The sequence below is a fragment of the Ceratina calcarata genome, unplaced genomic scaffold (genome assembly GCF_001652005.2).
Source record: "Ceratina calcarata isolate Rehan_Ccalc_2016 unplaced genomic scaffold, ASM165200v1 scaffold211.2, whole genome shotgun sequence".
NCBI lineage: Eukaryota > Metazoa > Arthropoda > Insecta > Hymenoptera > Apidae > Ceratina > Ceratina calcarata.
Genome location: NW_017142786.1, coordinates 344886 through 365824, shown reverse-complemented (window position 1 = coordinate 365824; position 20939 = coordinate 344886). Strand labels below are relative to the sequence as shown.

The following is a 20939-nucleotide window of genomic DNA, read 5'->3' as shown; positions in this document are numbered from 1 at the left end:
TTCAAATATGTGTCATTACTTTAACTTATAGTTAAAACAATCTTAAACAAAATTGAATAAATCATGAAATACGAAGTCATTAAAATTCTAATTCGTTGACGACTAAACGTTGCGCTCATGGCGACAGTTGAACAGTCAAGTCAGAGATAAACAGTAAACTGATGAAATTGGTACTTGGTCGACCCCTTTCCTGGCTCCATTCAGTGAACTCGAAAAGTTGGCTCCCGTCGTTGACACGCCGCGTAGCGGAAGTAAAATCTCACCCCCGACGCAAGGGGCGAGAGGATCGTGGCGGGAAATCGGCCTCAAAGAATTCGTGGATCCCGTAGTAAGGGTAGGTCGCGGACGTCTTGGCTGGCGAACCACCCCTTCGTTTTTCCACCGCGAGGAAAAGAGTCCCGGGACGCGAAAATTGGACGTTTTCGAGGGTTGCCACGGGTACGGCGGTGTTGATTGGTGTGCCAGCTGAAATTCGTGAAGACGCCGTCGACGACGACGACGACGACGTCTTAAGGGGGTGGGTAATGGGTTTTATTTGTCCGCACCCGATGGCAGGCCTCCTCTCTTTAGTTTCCTTCTTCTTCTTCTTCCATTGGGTGTCTCGCCCCGAGAACAAGGGCTCGTTCACGGAGAAAACGATGGTAGAATGGGGCTTGGAAAGATCCGACGCCCCTGTTTCCACCGGCGGCTGATATTAATTGAGGTTTCGCTGGGATTTTAATTAACGTTATTAGCCCTGTTTCGCGCCTTACGATTAGCTAACTCTTCGCCGACCTACTTTCCTTATTTCTGCTCCAATTTTTCAACTTTTTCTACCACCTATTTTTTCATATGCTTTGAAGTTTTTACACAAAAAGACGAGATCATGTATTATTTTGGCTTCAAATTATTTTTTTAAATTAATATTATTCTGATTGTAAAATACTTTAGATTCTCTGCACATTTTATTAAAACGTTTTACACAGTACGGATTTTTTTTAATCAACTCTTGGAACGAATCAAAATTCTTTACTTGAATATTGGAGCTCTGAATCGTTTCGTATCATGTTCACCGTGTAAAGGGTTGTAGTTTCTGTATAGACTAGGGATTAGGGGTGGTTTCGAGGAGAGCAGGGGCGAGGGTGTTCGGAAATCATGAAATAGTCGAATTTTCTATCCGTCTATAAGGGATGGAGGGACGAAATCCGCCCTCGAGGTTCAACAGAAGCGCGTCAGTCATTTGTCTGGGATTAGCTCTCCATTGTTTTCGTCGAGCGCGGAATTAACATAAGCTAGGATGAAGAATGTAAGAGAAGTGTCTCTCGCGTTCAGGATTCCTGACGACTCCTTGAATATTCCTCTTGGGTAAGAAGAACCGATGCTGCGACGCTCGCTGGATGCGAATTCGTAATCATTCTACCGCTTGTACAGTTCCTTCGTATGCCCGTGACTTGAGAGTGGCTGAAATCTTCTCTTGTTTCAAAAAGAATCGGAGGTGCAGGAATCGATCACTAATGAAAGAGAAATTAGCCTGCTTCCATTTTTGTCCGAGAAAAGATCCTTGATTTAAGAATTATAGTAAATCTCCCAGTTTCTGCCTACACCATAATTTCTACTCACTGTTTTTTTTTTTCTATAATTTTCCATGCAATTTTAAGCCAAAAATTGACTTAGTTTTCATAGCCATATCGAAAATTTCTTTCATCGATATTTCTGTCTTTGCCATTACTCCTTAACGCTGTGTCCAAACGTTTCTGGCTTGTTTAGATTATTTTATTATATAGTTTAAATTATTATTCAAGCACATTGAATTGTATTCATTTTTAAAACTTGTATGATTAGATTTAGAATAAAAGGTTTACATGATCAATGAAATATATATTCTTGTTTAATTTATTCAAGCACCTCTTTATATCAATGATGTTCATACTTAAAACGATGCGGTATTCAAAAGAGCGGTGGGACAATTGGTTTGAGCTCCCAAAAAGTGCTCACGGTTGATGGAAAACCGAGAGAAGGCAGCTTGTAATATCGATGATAAGCCACGGCCCCGATCCCGCACGTTCGTCTGTAATACTCGGCTCCCTAGCGCGGCGTAGTCTCTCTCGGTGGATCGTTCCCACTCCCCCCTCCTTCAGCCCTAAGCCTTATAACGAGATAGATCATTTGGGCGCTTATAGTTTCAGCCCTTGCGAGATAGGCGTCCTTCAACTTTGTTCTAGCTATGCTAAATCTTTGCATCTACCGACGGTAGCAGCTCAACCTCTAACCTCGAGACAGTGCTCTTAAATCGGGATTTAGAAAAAAACATTTTCTTCTGGCCTCTAAATCGTTTCTCAAATAAAATGATTGTTTTTGCTCACGTTTAATATGGACCAGCACATATCAGCAAAAACTGCGAAATTTTATACAGAATAAAATATTTTTTTTTGATATGGTATGATATGATATAGTATTTGTTGAACATTTAATTATTTGTTCAGTTTTTGATATTCTGAATTGTTTCATATCTCACAGGCGGCATCTATCATTTGTGCAGATTCTATTTTTTTACAATTACATAAAATCCGTAGTCCAGTGATGATCTATGATTTGTTACATTAGAATTTGTATATTAAAATTCCAATCTCTTTCTGTAGAGGATTCATCTACTCATGAAAATCAGGGAATCGAAGATCAGAGTGGGCAAACATTATTCACGCGTTGTATTTACATATTTAAATCCAAACAAGAAATTTCGATATTCACATTTTAACCGATCTTTCCCCGCGCGTGTTGCGGTTAACCGAGTTAACAATAATGAAACCAGAACTTTAATAACTACCTCCGATCTGTTTGCTCTTCCTTTAAAATATTTCCTGGGAAAATAAATGACTGAAGAGTCTTTGCCATTACTCCTTAACGCTGTGTCCAAACGTTTCTGGCTTGTTTAGATTATTTTATTATATAGTTTAAATTATTATTCAAGCACATTGAATTGTATTCATTTTTAAAACTTGTATGATTAGATTTAGAATAAAAGGTTTACATGATCAATGAAATATATATTCTTGTTTAATTTATTCAAGCACCTCTTTATATCAATGATGTTCATACTTAAAACGATGCGGTATTCAAAAGAGCGGTGGGACAATTGGTTTGAGCTCCCAAAAAGTGCTCACGGTTGATGGAAAACCGAGAGAAGGCAGCTTGTAATATCGATGATAAGCCACGGCCCCGATCCCGCACGTTCGTCTGTAATACTCGGCTCCCTAGCGCGGCGTAGTCTCTCTCGGTGGATCGTTCCCACTCCCCCCTCCTTCAGCCCTAAGCCTTATAACGAGATAGATCATTTGGGCGCTTATAGTTTCAGCCCTTGCGAGATAGGCGTCCTTCAACTTTGTTCTAGCTATGCTAAATCTTTGCATCTACCGACGGTAGCAGCTCAACCTCTAACCTCGAGACAGTGCTCTTAAATCGGGATTTAGAAAAAAACATTTTCTTCTGGCCTCTAAATCGTTTCTCAAATAAAATGATTGTTTTTGCTCACGTTTAATATGGACCAGCACATATCAGCAAAAACTGCGAAATTTTATACAGAATAAAATATTTTTTTTGATATGGTATGATATGATATAGTATTTGTTGAACATTTAATTATTTGTTCAGTTTTTGATATTCTGAATTGTTTCATATCTCACAGGCGGCATCTATCATTTGTGCAGATTCTATTTTTTTACAATTACATAAAATCCGTAGTCCAGTGATGATCTATGATTTGTTACATTAGAATTTGTATATTAAAATTCCAATCTCTTTCTGTAGAGGATTCATCTACTCATGAAAATCAGGGAATCGAAGATCAGAGTGGGCAAACATTATTCACGCGTTGTATTTACATATTTAAATCCAAACAAGAAATTTCGATATTCACATTTTAACCGATCTTTCCCCGCGCGTGTTGCGGTTAACCGAGTTAACAATAATGAAACCAGAACTTTAATAACTACCTCCGATCTGTTTGCTCTTCCTTTAAAATATTTCCTGGGAAAATAAATGACTGAAGTTCGGAATAGTCCCGCCCCAAGTATTTTACATAAAATATTCGATTGTCAAATTCGTGTTCAACACCTAGAAATTAGTAAAGTTATGTGTGTTTGTGAAAAAGCTGAACATGTAAAACGCTGATCTTTTACCAAATAAATAATAAGAATACATATACGATAATTTTGATACATTTTTAAATAATCTTTCGAACGCGTTATATTTGTTCTTTAAATATTGCGAGGGTACGAGTTCACCGGAAAATTTGGTGATTTTCACGGGAAGGCGTCAGAGCCTGACGTTGCGACGGGATGCGACGGTTCCCGCTGACGGCAGTTCATCTCTGACCATAATCAATTCGTTATCAGCGTACAATGGCGCATTTGCGATTCGTTTGGCGAAAATTGAAATTAATTAATTGGCTCGACAACGGAACGGGTCCAGGCGGCTGGTCATGGGTGCGTGTGCCCGGCCTCACATTTTCACAGAGAATCGTATGCTAACGAGCATTATCAGGGAATCGATCTCGAGTGCCGATCCCCCTCCGCCCCTTTCTATTTTCATCCGCGGTGACTAGTGCCAATTCAATTTTCACCCCTCAACGTTCACGTCACGAGTCTAGTGGCTCCAAAAATTCTGTACGAAATCACTATAATCGTTCCTTATATATTCTCCTTTATTGACAAAAATTTAAAACGACTCCACGTCGCGTGATGTCTGTTAAAACTGGTTTTGAAATAATTCAACATTACCTCAAGACTAAACCTAAACACGTCTGTCAAACAGTTTATTGAGTAGGGAAGACACCCTTTGGAAATCGAAGAATATCGCTGAGTGAAAGGGGTGCGTTATTGGGGCGACTTTTAATGGTTTGTACGGCGACTGGCACGGCAAGGGGTGATACCTCAACGTGATTCCTAACCGGCTGGTGGAACCACCGAACGAAAAGGTTTGCCAGGTCACCGCCATGGTGGATGCCGTGACTTGCAACAAACTGACTGGGGATCCCTTCCGTGGAAAACGAGAAGCTCGCGTGGTGAACCACCGTGTGGCCACGCTCGACACTCGCCATTATTCCCCTACACCCCATCCCTCCGGCCGCTGATTCTCTCTTTCACCGTTTCTTTCCGCTTTCCGTTAGTAGTTAGTCTGTTAGTATCATAGCGTGTCGAAAAAAAGAAGTTTGACCGGAGCTTTTACGACTGAATATTATAGCTCTTTTTACCTAGAAATATTTTTGTATCCATCATTTTTCATCAATATTTTCTTATATTGAAATTAATTCACAGTTTTCTTAGTCCACACTATTTTTTCCAAATATTCCAAATATGAATTTGCTTCCCGTACAATTACAATGGAAATTTGCATGGATTAATAGTGATTAATTTTTGAGGAATTGGAGATAACAAATGGAGGGCCGATCGGTGATCTGCACGGGGTGAGAATCGATGCGATGGGGGTGGACGAGAGAAAGAGTGTGCAGGTGGAATTGCGGTGAACCTCCGCGTGTGCATCACCACCGCGTTTTATTGCGTGCGTTTTTTTTTACGCAACATTGTCCCCTCTTTAACGAGCATTTTATCGAAACATCCCCTGTCTCATTTCTACTCTGTATCATAGTCTGTCACATATTTATTCTGTATTACCATGTATTTAGCGATTTCAAATTATTGTCGAGCCGTTTTAAATGCAATATCGAACAATTTGACAATTCAGTTATTTAACACTCGTTTGTCACTCGTAGATTTCGTCATCTAGAATAAGTGTGACTATTTCATTTTTAATTCAATGAGTTGTCACTATTTCTAAATATTGATTGGATGGAACTGCATAGTCATTTAACAGTACTTAAAGCGATTTCAAATTATTGTCGAGCCGTTTTAAATGCAATATCGAACAATTTGACAATTCAGTTATTTAACACTCGTAGATTTCGTCATCTAGAATAAGTGTGACTATTTCATTTTTAATTTAATGAGTTGTCACTATTCTTAAATATCAATTGGATGGAACTGCATAGTCATTTAACAGTACTTATATGAATATTATAAGACAGATTTTAATTAAAATCTTCATAAAACGTGATACTTATATGTGCGTTGCTTCGTAATACTTCAATTAAAACCGAGAAGACAGCGAAACACCGGAAGGTCGAAAACCCATGAAATCCTCTTAAACTTTCAGAAACAGTGAAGGGTGAAGAGGGTTGGGCGATTGTTTTTCGTCGTTACTGCTCGCGTAATAGGCTTTTTAACATAACCGGACATAAGCGGGCACCCTCGGAACGCGTCGGCTGGCCACCCTCGTCGTCCACAACGCCCTCGATACATTACCGACGGTTAATTCGGTTACCAACGAGTTCCACCCGTAGCGGGAGCCTCCGCGTTCACAAACTTCCGTTCCAATTTCATCTTTCGAATACACGTTTTTATCGTTACAGGGAAGAGCTTCACGTTGACGATCACCGTGTCGACGACGCCGCCGCAGGTCGCGACCTACACCAAGGCTATCAAAGTGACCGTCGACGGGCCGCGGGAACCGCGATCCAAGACCAGTGAGTATCACTGTAAGCATTGCTGTTATTTATTTATCATTTACATTTCATATGCTATTTTCTTGGCGTTATGTACACTCAGGGTGAAAGCGTAGATTTATGGACAAATGGGGTGAAAATGTAGATTTATATTATATAATTTATTATAACGATGCAAATAGCGATTGGTATGCTGATTTTCTTTCAAGTAAGAGAAAGTTAGATCTCTATGCAATGTAGATACTAGTTCCAATAAGTGAAATGTATGTATGAAAATATTAAAGCAATCACTCTTGGGTTCACTTTCATAAATGATCATTTCATTTACTGTCTTATAAAATAAAATTACTATGTCGCACATGTATTTCTAAAGTGGTACAAGTCGAAAATTTGTATTTATCATTCTTCTTGCTTGAAGCTGCCTCCACTCATTCGGCAAGAGTAACCATTGAGCAATACATGTAATAAAAGCACCATGTGTTAAGCACACCAATAGTTTTCCCCAATTTTCCCAAAACATTAACTTTTGACTTATGTTACTTTTAAAATACGTGTGCGATACATTGACTGAAACAATCAAGGATAATCTAATACATTTATTTTGATCGCATCGCATGGATGAATCTCCCCAAAGGAATTCGTCAATTTTTAGAAATTTTTCTAAAAAAAAATCGTTGAGTTGCCGGTAGAAGTGGTCGCGTAACTCGCGTGGAAAGTCACGAGGAGCGTCGAAAGCCGCAAGTTCGGAATGGCCCGGAGGGGCCGTCTGTGCGGTTCCCTGGCCGGGGCTAAGTTTCGCGCAATTGCCATTATTTATAACCGCGGCCGGCCGCCATAACATTGATAAAGGGGCTGCGGCGTTTAGCCGCGGAGATATTGTGCGACGCCTACGAAGTTTCCCGGCTCGTCGCAATAGAGAAAGGGAATCCTACTACCAGCTTCCAGACGCACAATTACCTTACCGAAGCCCCACGGTTATTTCGCGGCGGCGACGGAAACGTCTCCCGGTTTCTCGGTTACGCTAGCGAACGGAGCTGCTATTATGTCGCGGAATCGAAATTTACCGAGCCGAGAGACTGTTCCGAAACCTACGCGCGCCCACGACGACGTGTCACGTTCCGACCGAACGCTGGGGTGGGTGCTGTTGGGTGCTCAGTGTGTCAGCATGCTTCGTTAAAATGTATTCATTTATCATATTATATATCATTCAGTTTATCATATTTGTTGATAAAAGATCGAAGAAAGACTTAGAATCTCTGAAGTTTATCTATCATTTTCATGTGCATATTAAATATACTTTTTACACTAATAAGGAAAGGATTAGGGAATTGATTATCATATGAGTAATGGGGTGATGGTTCGTCTTCAGTCGAATATAGTTAATCGCGAAAGAGCGCATACGAGTTTTAGCGATCGGCTCGGACCTTCTTTAGGACTCGGTATCGATTTCATCGGAGCACCCTTTTACGCGTACAGGCCGTTGACTGCCAGGGAATTTCTGGAGAGTTAGCAGCTGGCAGCGACAGGCTCCTCATTTCGGTACCGTCGCCCCCCACTTCGCGACGCGACGAACGTGCGACGTAGACGACGAGGCCGGCCATTTTCGTGCTATTTTCTAACAAAAGCCTCGGCCGTGTAGAAACGTGTGTGTGGAACTCGGGATTTCGGGGTTTCCAACTTCCGCCCGAGGCATCCTTCCACTCTGTCTCTCGCTTGATCAATTTCCTTAGCTCTGGCATCCTCTTTCTGGTGGCGGCCAGGCCACCTTTGGCTATGGGACGAGGGTAGAATGTGTAATGAATTGCTTGTTTAATTAATTACGACCCTCGAACCGGGCGCCCGCTCCGAGTTCCGAATGAGGCATCGGACCTCTTCCTACTCCATCTAGGAGCCCTCCTACCGTGTAGAATTCATAGGGCTGATTTATTGCTGGTCGACGAGAAAGAACCTGCGTGATTCACCGCACCGCTGCGCAACTTGTTTTCCAACCCTTTTCATACACTAGAGGATTTATCTGTCTTCAACAGTCGCTTCAGATTCAACCACGTTTTGAGAATCATCGTAATCCATCATAATTTGAGATTTCAATTGATTTATTGATTTTTACAAACGAACTGTTTTTATTTTTTATTATGATAGAAAGATTTGATAAAGTCCAACGCATTCCTTATTGCGTCTTTCATCTGATATTATTTCATGCTGAATTTAAAACACTGAGAAAGAAAGAATAATCGTTTCAATTACCAGGAACGGAACTAGTTAATACGTTCGACACGCGCGACACGTTCTGCTTTAGAGGATGTAGGCGCTATAAAATTAGGGAGCGTGTCAAAGACGAGGCAGCCGTGCCGGTTTTGAAGAAACGCCGCCGATCGACCACCCGCAACTCGTAACCCTTTCATCTCACGCCGCCACCCTTCCACCGGATCCCTTTATTCCTTGTATAACGTCTACCCAGAAATGTAACACGAATTCTTTACACCATGAGCCTAACACAATAAGAGAAACCAAAGCGATATCACATATTGTGTAAAAAAAATATAATTATTCAAGAAATTATATTTTCATCTTGAGGGTGGAAATATACGTTAATTATATTTTGGAGCAGCAGAAACAATTTATATTCTCATTAGATTGAAGAAATATTGCAAACAAAGAAAAACACATATTAGCATCTTTCATCATCTTGAGAATAGAATTTCGAAAAATCCTTCTTTATTCAATACTTATAGTACAGCACGAATATATCTTTAAACTTTCAAGTCGACCGGTGGAGTGGTTTCACTCGAATGAAAATTTTACTCTCCTTATTTTAAATTATTTTTCAAACTGACTTCCATTGTTTAAAGAATTCTACGTACAAAATAATTATCTTCACTGTCATATCATTCATATGGCTGTATAATATACTTTTCGTTTAGGATTTTATTAATTAAATTTAGAACGAAGTAATTTGGGATTCAGTGATCAGTCCAGATAATTTTTCCTTAAGACAAGATCTATGGACTTTACGCTTGAGGAAAGTTGATTTTGGAAATTCCTTCGCGCAGAAGCGTATGGGACGACCGTTTAACGACAGATCTCGTTAACCCCGGGTCCGTATTCCGTCGTCGCGGCCCCATTGTGTCTCCTGGATCGAGTCGAGCGTGCGGTACCGTATTCAGCAAACCGGCGGGAATTTCGGGTTGCCGGGTTAGAATTAGGGCTTCGATTGGATTATCAGGACGACGCGACGCGGGGGCAGCGGCCGCCCTCCCGGCTCCGGTGCCTTCGTCCCAACGGCGGTAGATTTCGACGGGCTGTACGCAACTAGGGAAAGCCGGTGGCCACGTGTGCTGCGGAGATGTAGCCTAACCTGGCCGAGTCCCTGACTCGTCGGATAGGACAGACGCCTCGCCTGTTGGGACGTCTTTAATTGGGTTGGCGACACCGTACCCGCCGGATAAAATGAATCGCTGCTGCCTCGGACCTGTCTCTTCTCCGGTCTCTCACCCTCACAGCGTTTATTCCCGTTTCGACGCGAGATCACCAAGAAGCGAATGCTCGGCTAACTGACCAAATAAAAAGTCCTCGATCGGAACGACATCAAAAAAAATTAACCGTCCCTAGCGACTTTTAGGGGTGCATGCACGGTAGCTGGGGTGCGAGATAGCGTCGGAATTTCGTGGCTGCGAAACGTGATCTGGAGGAAATTTCGATCCCCGGTACTCTATAAATTGGAGAACCTCGTTACTTTCGACGGTAGAACGTTTTCACGTAATGAGTGATTGTTTTCTGATATGAAAAAATTCGTTGAAATTAATTTATAATCGAGGGGTAGAATCTTCAAGATGCATGAAGAAAGATGGATAATGAGTGTGGAACAAAATAGCACATACGTAATTCAATAAATCAATAAATGAATATCAAAATTCAAATGTGTTCCTTTTTTATAAAAATCTACACGCACTTTTTGGACGACTCAGTATATACAATATCAGTACGTATAAAGCACAGTATAAATGCATCGTTGAGAATCTTAAGCTCATGTAGAAAATCCATGATTGTGAATCTAATCGTAACGGAAAGAGAAACTCGGACAGGTTTATGATTAATGTGGTTACCGGAAGTCCATTGGACAGGCGCACGGTTGATCGCAGTGTTGTCTCTTTTAGGGCAGCAGCAGCAGTTCCACGCGTTCGCGTTCGCATCCCAAAGGGGTGGCCCATTCTTCGCGTCGCCCTTAGTGGACCCCCTGCAGCCGTTGCCGAATCCGCTTCAACCTTTGCCGAACCCGTTGCAACCGCGGGACCCGTTGTCCTCCTTCAGGCACGCAATGCCCGGCAACTGTCAAAGTGAGTAGATCCGGTTTTATCTGCATGATGAATGTTGCCTACCGCTGTCTTACCTCCAGCATGATTTATTTATGGTGTGTCGCTGTTTCGAAAACGATTGCAGTTGTACGTTGATTAGCAATTATAAGGAGACACAAGAATCTCGTGTGCAATCCACTTCATTGACATACTAGTACATAGCTATCGTATTTGTAGTTTTCCAGTATAGAAAGGACAATTATAAGAAGAATGTATTTACATTTAACTCTTCCTATACATTGTGGGTGTAAAAAAGAATGCAAAGTCATGCAAAAACTGATTAGCAGAACTCTGATTAAGTAACTGATTAACTTTAAAATCGCTTAAGAAGAAGAATTTATAAGAATATAGTTACGTGCATATGGAAACTGTGATTGATTTAAAATAAAATGGCATACTGACTTCGTGGGATGAATAAACCTATACATGCTTTCATTAGAATGTGTTTCCGATAAAACTCATTCAAGTATTAAATCTGATCTTGATACGTCCAAGAGATGGGTAATAATCGATAAAACTAATTGAACCGATGATCGATAGAACAAATTGGGGAAAGCTTTGAGGGCAACCGTCTCCGGTCAAAAGTGCAATATTCGTTTTTGGAAAATGAAATTTCATCGTCGATATCGTAAGAAGCGCAGTGGCGTAGCTGGGAATATTTCCAAGCAGACGCTTGGTCTCGGTTATAGACGAGGATGGCGAGGGGGCGCAGGGACCGGGAGGGAGGTTTAGGCTTGCGAGAGCTAGCTTCTCGGCTCCAGAGGCAGAAACCACAAGCCTGTTCAAAGCTAGATTAAATATTATATTAAAGGGGTTGCCACGGGAGCGGCGGTGGCCTCGTCGGGGGTGGCTCGTCGTTTTCGGCTCCGCTAACCTCCACCCCCTCCTCTCCCGACCGGCTTTCCTCTGCCTCGTTCGTTTTGTACGTTTGCGACCGGATTTGCGAACTTGTATGTGAAACACAGTTCCAGTGTATCTCTCATCTTTCGACTCTTCATCCCCCGCCGGAAATCCGACACTTTTCAACAGTTCTATCAATATTGAATTAATAAAAACCCACTGATTAATATCCATTGGGTTAAATACATATTTTCAAACATTTACAAATTTTTGTAATATTTTATAATAATTATTGATTTATAAATTATGAAATCAAGTTACGTTTTATCATAATTCATATGAAGCATCGATTAATACAATAACACCCTCACATCTCGATTAAAAGGCAAAGGAATAAAAAACAAACCACAGCACTGTATGTCCGTCTGATAGCCATTTGTTTAAATACGTTTTCTCTGTACGCCATATAAAGTAGTCAACCATTCTTGAGCCGATATGGCTGTTTTCCGGGGATCTAAAAGTTAAATTAGAGCCCAGAATGTATGATGGTAACAAGTAATTATGATTTGGAACGATAGCATCCGTTCTCCTCGAGGATAAATCAGTGAGAACCTCCTATTAATTTGTTAATTGTATCAACGGTTGTCTTAGTAGCCGATTGTCCTCAGAAGTTGCACCCTCGCAGTATTCAGTTCGTAACAGTATAATCCAATTAATTGCAGGAAACAATAGATAGGAAAATAGACGACGTGGATATAGATTTTCGCGCTTCGCCCGCAAGTTATTATCTTCTCGCGGGAGAAGAAATCGGTAGTGAAAATATTCGAGCCGGTCGATTTTAATGAGTCACCTTCGGTACGAACGCGATAACGTGGAAAATTCTCCGATAAAGTATCCAAGCATGCCGGGTATTTCCTTTATTAACTTTTTTCCCCGCATGCATCGGACATCGATAATTCCTGTCAGCGTCTCTCGATCCACGCCGGATACAGCCATCTTCACCCGTGGTCTTTGCAAAATACTTGGACGTCACGTCTCTTGATCAAATTCTGATTTACTTCCTTCTTTAATCTCGAATTCTTATATTTTTTATTTATTTATTAATACACCAATTCTTGTAACACTCACAGGTATAGTAACAAAACAGTGAAAATTAAATATAAAGTGTAATAACAAAGAATAATAAATAAATGAGATAAATGATCGAGAATAATTCATATAGAAAAAATGATATATTCATGATTCTATTATATCACTTTAGTTTATATTTGATCAGAGCATCGATCATCAATCGAACCTGAAAAAAGAGAAGCGCCAGTCTGAAATCGAGTCGGTGAAATTAGCGTCGCGTTAATCAAAGGTTTTCCTTACATCGCGATATCAGCCAGGGTGAAGTCACCCTTCCCTGGCCAGTTCCCGGGTGAAAATTGAACGAACGACGTGAAAGCATGCTGGCTTGCACTATTTAGGGTTAGGCTCTCGTCAACGACGGGCCAGCAGCGCCGCTGGCCGAGGGCCGGGGTGCAGCTCTCGGTTATTTGAGTTGGCCGTAGGTACGCGAGGGATGACCAACCCTTTGATCTCGAACGCTGCTCGCCCTCCCTCCCGTTTTCTGTCCGGTTGCTACACCCTCCTCCTCTGCTCCCTGGCACCCCACCCCCACCCACCTCCGCCCTTTTGGTAACTCATTGGAAAATCTATCGGGGACGCTGCCTATACGCCGCAAAAATAAATCCTAAGGGGGTACGCGAAAGAGTCTCCATCCATTCGTTCAAAAATTCACTGCACCTGCTGGTGGAATGCATGTTAAAACCGAATCATGAACCATAATGAAAGTACAGAATAAGAAGACTGCAGATTTCTATGCAAAATCATACTTTTCAAACATATTTTAATGAATCTAATCGATTTATCTAGGATTTTCAGATTTACGTTGCTTTATGCATTTTGAAGATTCTGCATAATTAGTGCATTTCCTTATATGCAATTTTCTGTAATTGCATAAAAATCCGCAGTCTAATGATAAGAATTGCTAGTTGAAATCATTCATCAGTTTCTCACAATTAGAGCCAGGCTCTACGGACTTTTATGAGATGCAAGAGCTGTTGTTTTCACATAATTATCAAGAAGTACCAGTATAGAAAGGACAATTATAAGAAGAATGTATTTACATTTAACTCTTCCTATACATTGTGGGTGTAAAAAAGAATGCAAAGTCATGCAAAAACTGATTAGCAGAACTCTGATTAAGTAACTGATTAACTTTAAAATCGCTTAAGAAGAAGAATTTATAAGAATATAGTTACGTGCATATGGAAACTGTGATTGATTTAAAATAAAATGGCATACTGACTTCGTGGGATGAATAAACCTATACATGCTTTCATTAGAATGTGTTTCCGATAAAACTCATTCAAGTATTAAATCTGATCTTGATACGTCCAAGAGATGGGTAATAATCGATAAAACTAATTGAACCGATGATCGATAGAACAAATTGGGGAAAGCTTTGAGGGCAACCGTCTCCGGTCAAAAGTGCAATATTCGTTTTTGGAAAATGAAATTTCATCGTCGATATCGTAAGAAGCGCAGTGGCGTAGCTGGGAATATTTCCAAGCAGACGCTTGGTCTCGGTTATAGACGAGGATGGCGAGGGGGCGCAGGGACCGGGAGGGAGGTTTAGGCTTGCGAGAGCTAGCTTCTCGGCTCCAGAGGCAGAAACCACAAGCCTGTTCAAAGCTAGATTAAATATTATATTAAAGGGGTTGCCACGGGAGCGGCGGTGGCCTCGTCGGGGGTGGCTCGTCGTTTTCGGCTCCGCTAACCTCCACCCCCTCCTCTCCCGACCGGCTTTCCTCTGCCTCGTTCGTTTTGTACGTTTGCGACCGGATTTGCGAACTTGTATGTGAAACACAGTTCCAGTGTATCTCTCATCTTTCGACTCTTCATCCCCCGCCGGAAATCCGACACTTTTCAACAGTTCTATCAATATTGAATTAATAAAAACCCACTGATTAATATCCATTGGGTTAAATACATATTTTCAAACATTTACAAATTTTTGTAATATTTTATAATAATTATTGATTTATAAATTATGAAATCAAGTTACGTTTTATCATAATTCATATGAAGCATCGATTAATACAATAACACCCTCACATCTCGATTAAAAGGCAAAGGAATAAAAAACAAACCACAGCACTGTATGTCCGTCTGATAGCCATTTGTTTAAATACGTTTTCTCTGTACGCCATATAAAGTAGTCAACCATTCTTGAGCCGATATGGCTGTTTTCCGGGGATCTAAAAGTTAAATTAGAGCCCAGAATGTATGATGGTAACAAGTAATTATGATTTGGAACGATAGCATCCGTTCTCCTCGAGGATAAATCAGTGAGAACCTCCTATTAATTTGTTAATTGTATCAACGGTTGTCTTAGTAGCCGATTGTCCTCAGAAGTTGCACCCTCGCAGTATTCAGTTCGTAACAGTATAATCCAATTAATTGCAGGAAACAATAGATAGGAAAATAGACGACGTGGATATAGATTTTCGCGCTTCGCCCGCAAGTTATTATCTTCTCGCGGGAGAAGAAATCGGTAGTGAAAATATTCGAGCCGGTCGATTTTAATGAGTCACCTTCGGTACGAACGCGATAACGTGGAAAATTCTCCGATAAAGTATCCAAGCATGCCGGGTATTTCCTTTATTAACTTTTTTCCCCGCATGCATCGGACATCGATAATTCCTGTCAGCGTCTCTCGATCCACGCCGGATAAATCCACCTGCTTTATAACTTTTAACAATTGCGTTTACGTTTTTGTTCACTGCATCGCATCAGTTCCCAGCGGTTCCCTGGCTTTCTGGTTTCTTGTTGCAAGTTAAAGTCTCGCTTTAATCGCCTTTGTGCCTGACTCTTTATGTATAGTGGTGGAACGAGAGTTCGAACCCCTGTGTTCATGAATAAGTGTTTCGGTTATAGCTTTTGTTAGCTGGTAAATGCTTTCAATACGCTTCTGTTTCCTCTTTTTCAAATCGAAGCAGGCATTCATTAGTATTCTTTGATCTTTAAGCTCCATGAAGTCCAGTTTAATTACAACAGGATTAACAATGTACAGAAGGTCTATTGTACAAATCATTGTTTCCTGTACTAAATAATAATAATAATGATTGTAGTTCTGAATCATACTTAGAAGAATAAAACATAAATAAATATAAATAGGATAATAAGAATACCAATAAGTGCAACTACAAATGTAATAATGAACTGTAAATGCATGAGGCTTGCTGTTTATTGTCAGCAATGTCAGCTCAAGTCGGTAGTGGGGTAACTGGGATTCCCGACGGAGACGTTCGTTATCCCTATTATAATCTACATATATGTATAGGATGTCCCGGATTAAGCGATCAAGGTTCGTCAGTATTTTCTATGAATAAAATTTTGAATAAATTTCTTTTTTGTAGTAAATGTAGTAAACCACACCTCCTAACAAAATGAAGTTGTTTGATCCAATATTAAAAATTTTATTTATTGCTATTTTGAAGTGTGTCCGAATATTAATGGGAGTCACTGTATATCACAAGATTTAGTCACAAGACAATCGAAACACTATGTGACTCTACAAATTAGACAAAATCACGATTAAAAAAAATTTCTGAATAACTGAAAGTACAACCGGTACAAATTGCATCTGAGAATTGATAATAATTTTCTCATTCGACATCGGTAAGAGACGCGAGGTTTGCGATATTGATACACGAACGAGCACGCATCTCTTTAGACATGTCCCAGTTCGGTTTGACCGCGAGCAACTCGTGGGGATACGGGAGCACGGCCGGTTACGCTGGTTACCTGCCCGGACCCTTGTCGTCGTGCGCGGCACAGGCCACCTTTCCACCCCCTCCGCCGCCTCCACCGCCGCCACCTCCGCCGACCTCGTCGTTGGCGTCGTTCGCGGGCACCGCGTCCATGAACACGCCGACGGCGCCCGACTCCACCGCGGGATCCACCGTCACCACCGCTGGTACCGGTGCTGCGGCCGCCGCACAGCCGGACGCCTTCTCCGCTGTCTCATCTTGTAAGTCTCCTGCCAGTTTCTTAATAGTAAACTACGGATTCTTATGCGCTCAGAGGAAGTTCATGTACAGACTGTATAAAAATTATCACTGCTTACTTACAAGGACCAGTCTGCATATGGTTTGGGCATCTTTTAATAGGATAAGCAATCATTCAAAAGTCCCGCAATTCGTTTCTTTATATTTTTAAACTTTTACACAGTGTTTTGTTAATATGATAATTATAATGCATACGCTATAACGAGATATAAAATAATAAAGTAACTGATAAATATTAAAGGAATTATTGAAACTGATTTAATTCATTACATTGCATCGAGCTTAATTGAAGTGCTATCACTATGGGCAATACTAAACCTACTATTTGAGATCTCTATTAAATGTTTCTACTTTTATTGGTTCTGCAATAATTATAGTTTGAATTTGATAGGTCCATATGCTCGCTTGCGGTTCCCTAAATGCAAACCAAATATACTCGTATTTTACATTAAATCAGAATTAGTTGTAATCGATAGCGCTATTAATCATTATTGCAAGATATTGATTTTCAAATGAAGAGCTATTTATCACACAAAAATCATATAATCATCACAAATACAAATACAAAAATCTATCTACATACACATACATACATACGCCAGTGTTTTGGAAATATCGTGTTGTAAAATAGCAAGGTTTGCGTTGACTGTAAATATAATATATCAAAACGGACTAGGAAGCGATGAATGGGTCGGTGATCCGGCGTGACCCACATTTTTCCCTGGGAACGCGTACGCGTGATAGTAGTAGCAAAAAAAAAACGCCGACTCCGCGTCTGCCCTGTGACCTGCCCCACGTGGCAATAGGTCAGTGAGACGAGGTCATCCTCACAGAGATAAATACTAAAAATTACGTACAGTTAAATAAACGAAAATAATTTCTTTAAAATAGTTTGCATTAAAGAATATAATACACTACGAATATTCGTTCGTTTAGAAATGTTTAGGAATAATTAATTCGAGGTTTTAGCATTTTTTATTTGAATTATTAATTATCCTTATGATGGTTTGAAGTATTTAACATTGATTGTATATCTTGTGGTTTAGTAGATTTGGATAATATTAACAGCCATTGAATCTGTAAATATTAACAATTCGATGAAATCATTTTATTAGACAGAAAGTTGGAATGCAATAGCGATTTTGTTGTTTTTAAATGAAACAGTGGTGCCGGACTCGACGACGACGGGTCAGTCGGACCCCCTGGACCCCCTCGGCAGTCTGATGACCGGAACGCCTAGCCAGAGGTACCAGGAGTACGTGTCGCCAAGGTCTCTGTCGACGGACTCGAGCACCACGGAGAGTCCAGTGCACGAGGAGCAAGGGTTCGGGCAGAACTACGGCAACTACTTCCCAACTCCAGGCGTCCTGCCGAGCATCCTCTATTCCCAGTTGTACGGGAACCAGTTCCAGAACTCGGAGAGTCCCGAGCAGAGAGCGGTGGCCGACAGCTGCAGCGTGAGACAGGAGGAGGTCAGACCGGACAACAACGTCTGGAGGCCGTACTAAGGAAGATAGTGTGAAGGACAGTTGAGAAGTCGTGCGAGGCCTCAATGATTTGTAGCAATTTACGTGGACGATGAGTATATCGAGACGAGCAAACTGTGATCGGTGGAGGAGACAAGGTGTTTATTTGGGGCTCGAACAGCCGGAAACTGGCTACTAGTGGGCATTAAAAATGAAAACAGTCCTGTGCGTGTTCGAGGCGAACATCGGACAGACGAGTTCTCCCTCTTTCCTTGATACGATTTTTAGTTACTTTTCATTTCACTGGTTGTGTGTCAACGAATCTCTGCGGAGGATTGATTTGTAATATGTTTGACGGATGGGAAGAAGGACTTAGCCGAGTGAGCGAGTGGAGGTGATGCCGCTGCTGGCTACCCGTGGTGATGGTGACGATGATCATGATGTATGTATATAGAACGTTGTATATAGATAGAAACATTGTCGTTTCATCGAGTCATTCATCACTGTCGACGGTCTGCGCGTTGCATGGGGTTCCTGGTCGAATCTTTGAACACTTGATCGTACAATCTACTGGTCTTGGTTTCATTATATTACTGATGGATTTCATTCTCGTGCAATTTTCAAATCAGTATTAATTTTAACTGCAATTGTCAGGTTTACGATTTACAGTTTTATTTAAAATTAATACATTGAAATCCATAATTTACTTTTTAAAGAGTTTATCAGATTTAAATCATGTGGCATCTCATCTCCAAGACGACTGAGTGCCATTCTGAAGCTCGACTTTTATTTAAAGTTACTAAATCAAAATTCACTTTTGATTTTTGAAGATTCTATGGAATTTTTTAAATCATGTAGCATCTCGTTTCCAAAACGAATAGCTCTCGTTCTGAAATTCGACCGGGCGATCAACCCAGTTTTGATTCCTCTCACTTAAGTTTCAAATACTATAATAACGATTCGATCGAATTGATTGCGGGCTCGTGTGCAATATTGCCAATTGTGATTCATAATCGACTAAGATAAATTGAATAGAATTTGCCAGGTCGAGACGATGAAAAATAGAATCGAATTATGCGGAAAGCTTCTCGCGAGGAAATCAAACAAGGCTCGTCGCTTTCACATCGAAGTTAATCGATTAAGTATCGGTGACGATTTTATCTGTTCCTTTTTTTCTTCCATTTCTTCACACCGACGACGGCTAACACTGTTCACTGTGCGCCAAACCCCTTTTAAAAAAGGATGATTTCAGATATACATATCTACCGACCTATTGTTATCGTAGTTTTTGACCGAGTCGAAATAAAAAGTGTATTTCAAAATACGAGAAATTGTACATCTACTTTTACCAGTCCATTTTTATACGTTCTTACTTTACCTTCAAATTTTTCAAACACAATTTACCATATCTCTTATGATTTGTATCGATCATTCTTATCGTTTGAACTGTGAATAAGCTTCCAAGTTTCCCAATATTCCAAATTCCAAGCTCTTAATCAATTATACAAACTCAATTTCAATACCAACTCAAGAGTTAAAATTGAATTAAACTCGATTTCCTTCAATATTGAATTTCGACGCTGCGTATAAATTTTTATATGTCCTTACGTTTCGTTCAAATTTTTGTTTGAACTATGAATAAGTTTCCAATTTTCTCATTTTTCCATACTCCAAACTTTTGATAAAAAAAAAGACCAAGGATAGAACTTGGAGTTTTTCATATCGAGTCGAGAGTTTAAGTGAAATTAAACTCAATTTGAATTAAATTCAACTACTACATTTCTTGTACTTTCTCAAAATTGGGACCTGGGAAACTGTGGAGGCTAGAGAAAACACAGAAGGCAATTACGGGATGCAGCAATCAAAAGGTCTGTCTGGGTTACACGAAAAACCAGGCTTAACTTCAACCCCTCGCGGCCAGGGAAACAAGGGTCGACGTTTCGGGGCGCCCTTAAAAAAAAGAGTACGTAAGATCGGTTTCCTTAATGACGTTTACGTCAGGTAAAGGGTTGGCCAGGTAACGATACGAATCTCTACAAAGGTTCCCCAGCCTCTCGGAAGCCTTCCGAGAGGATCCTCGCCCGAGCAGAATTCTGCGTGTATGCATGTAAATTCGCAAAAGATTTAATTAAACGTAGAACCGCCCCTCGCGTTGGGAGACCTCTCTCCGGATTTCCTCTCATGCGAATCCTGACGAGTACAAGTCTACATACACGAGCTACGTATTTACCGAATTTCAGAAATTCGTATCCTCACGATTTCATTTGACAGCGAATCGTCCCCATTACACTACGCGTTTGTTTTCAATATTTTCAAGAAAAATTGAAACCTTTTTAGTTGTGGTTGTAGAAATTCTGTCAGAGCAGATATCATTTTAGTATAAAGAATTATTCTTTGGGATAGATTAGATTATTTCGTCAATTGTTTCCAAGTACTTTTATATTGCAAAGGCATACATTTTATGAATTGTCGTCGTTCGAAGGACGAAACCTGTAGTCAATACGAAAAGTAAAGTTTTGCAATATTTTTGCCTAACAACATGAACCACACAAATGATTACATAATTACTTAACACTAGAAAGACTGAAACTTAGTATATACCTATATTACCCAAAGCAGTCAAAATGAC

General features: G+C 40.5%; 1 protein-coding gene across 8 annotated transcripts in view; it reads left to right on the top strand.

Moving 5' to 3' along the window:
- The window catches only part of LOC108622282 (runt-related transcription factor 1), a 31187-nt gene extending 11553 nt beyond the window's left edge, over positions 1-19634 (top strand). For 5 of the 8 annotated variants that reach the window (XM_026811320.1, XM_026811319.1, XM_026811322.1 and 2 more), the window contains 4 exons: positions 6443-6568; positions 10675-10869; positions 16511-16807; positions 18009-19634. In XM_026811320.1, coding sequence (XP_026667121.1) covers positions 6443-6568; positions 10675-10869; positions 16511-16807; positions 18009-18352 — 962 coding nt within the window. In that variant the 3' untranslated portion in view covers positions 18353-19634. The remainder of the gene's footprint in view (positions 1-6442; positions 6569-10674; positions 10870-16510; positions 16808-18008) is intronic. The other 3 variants (XM_018020073.2, XM_018020069.2, XM_018020072.2) reach the window with 3 other exon arrangements.
- Positions 19635-20939: the final 1305 nt, after the last annotated feature.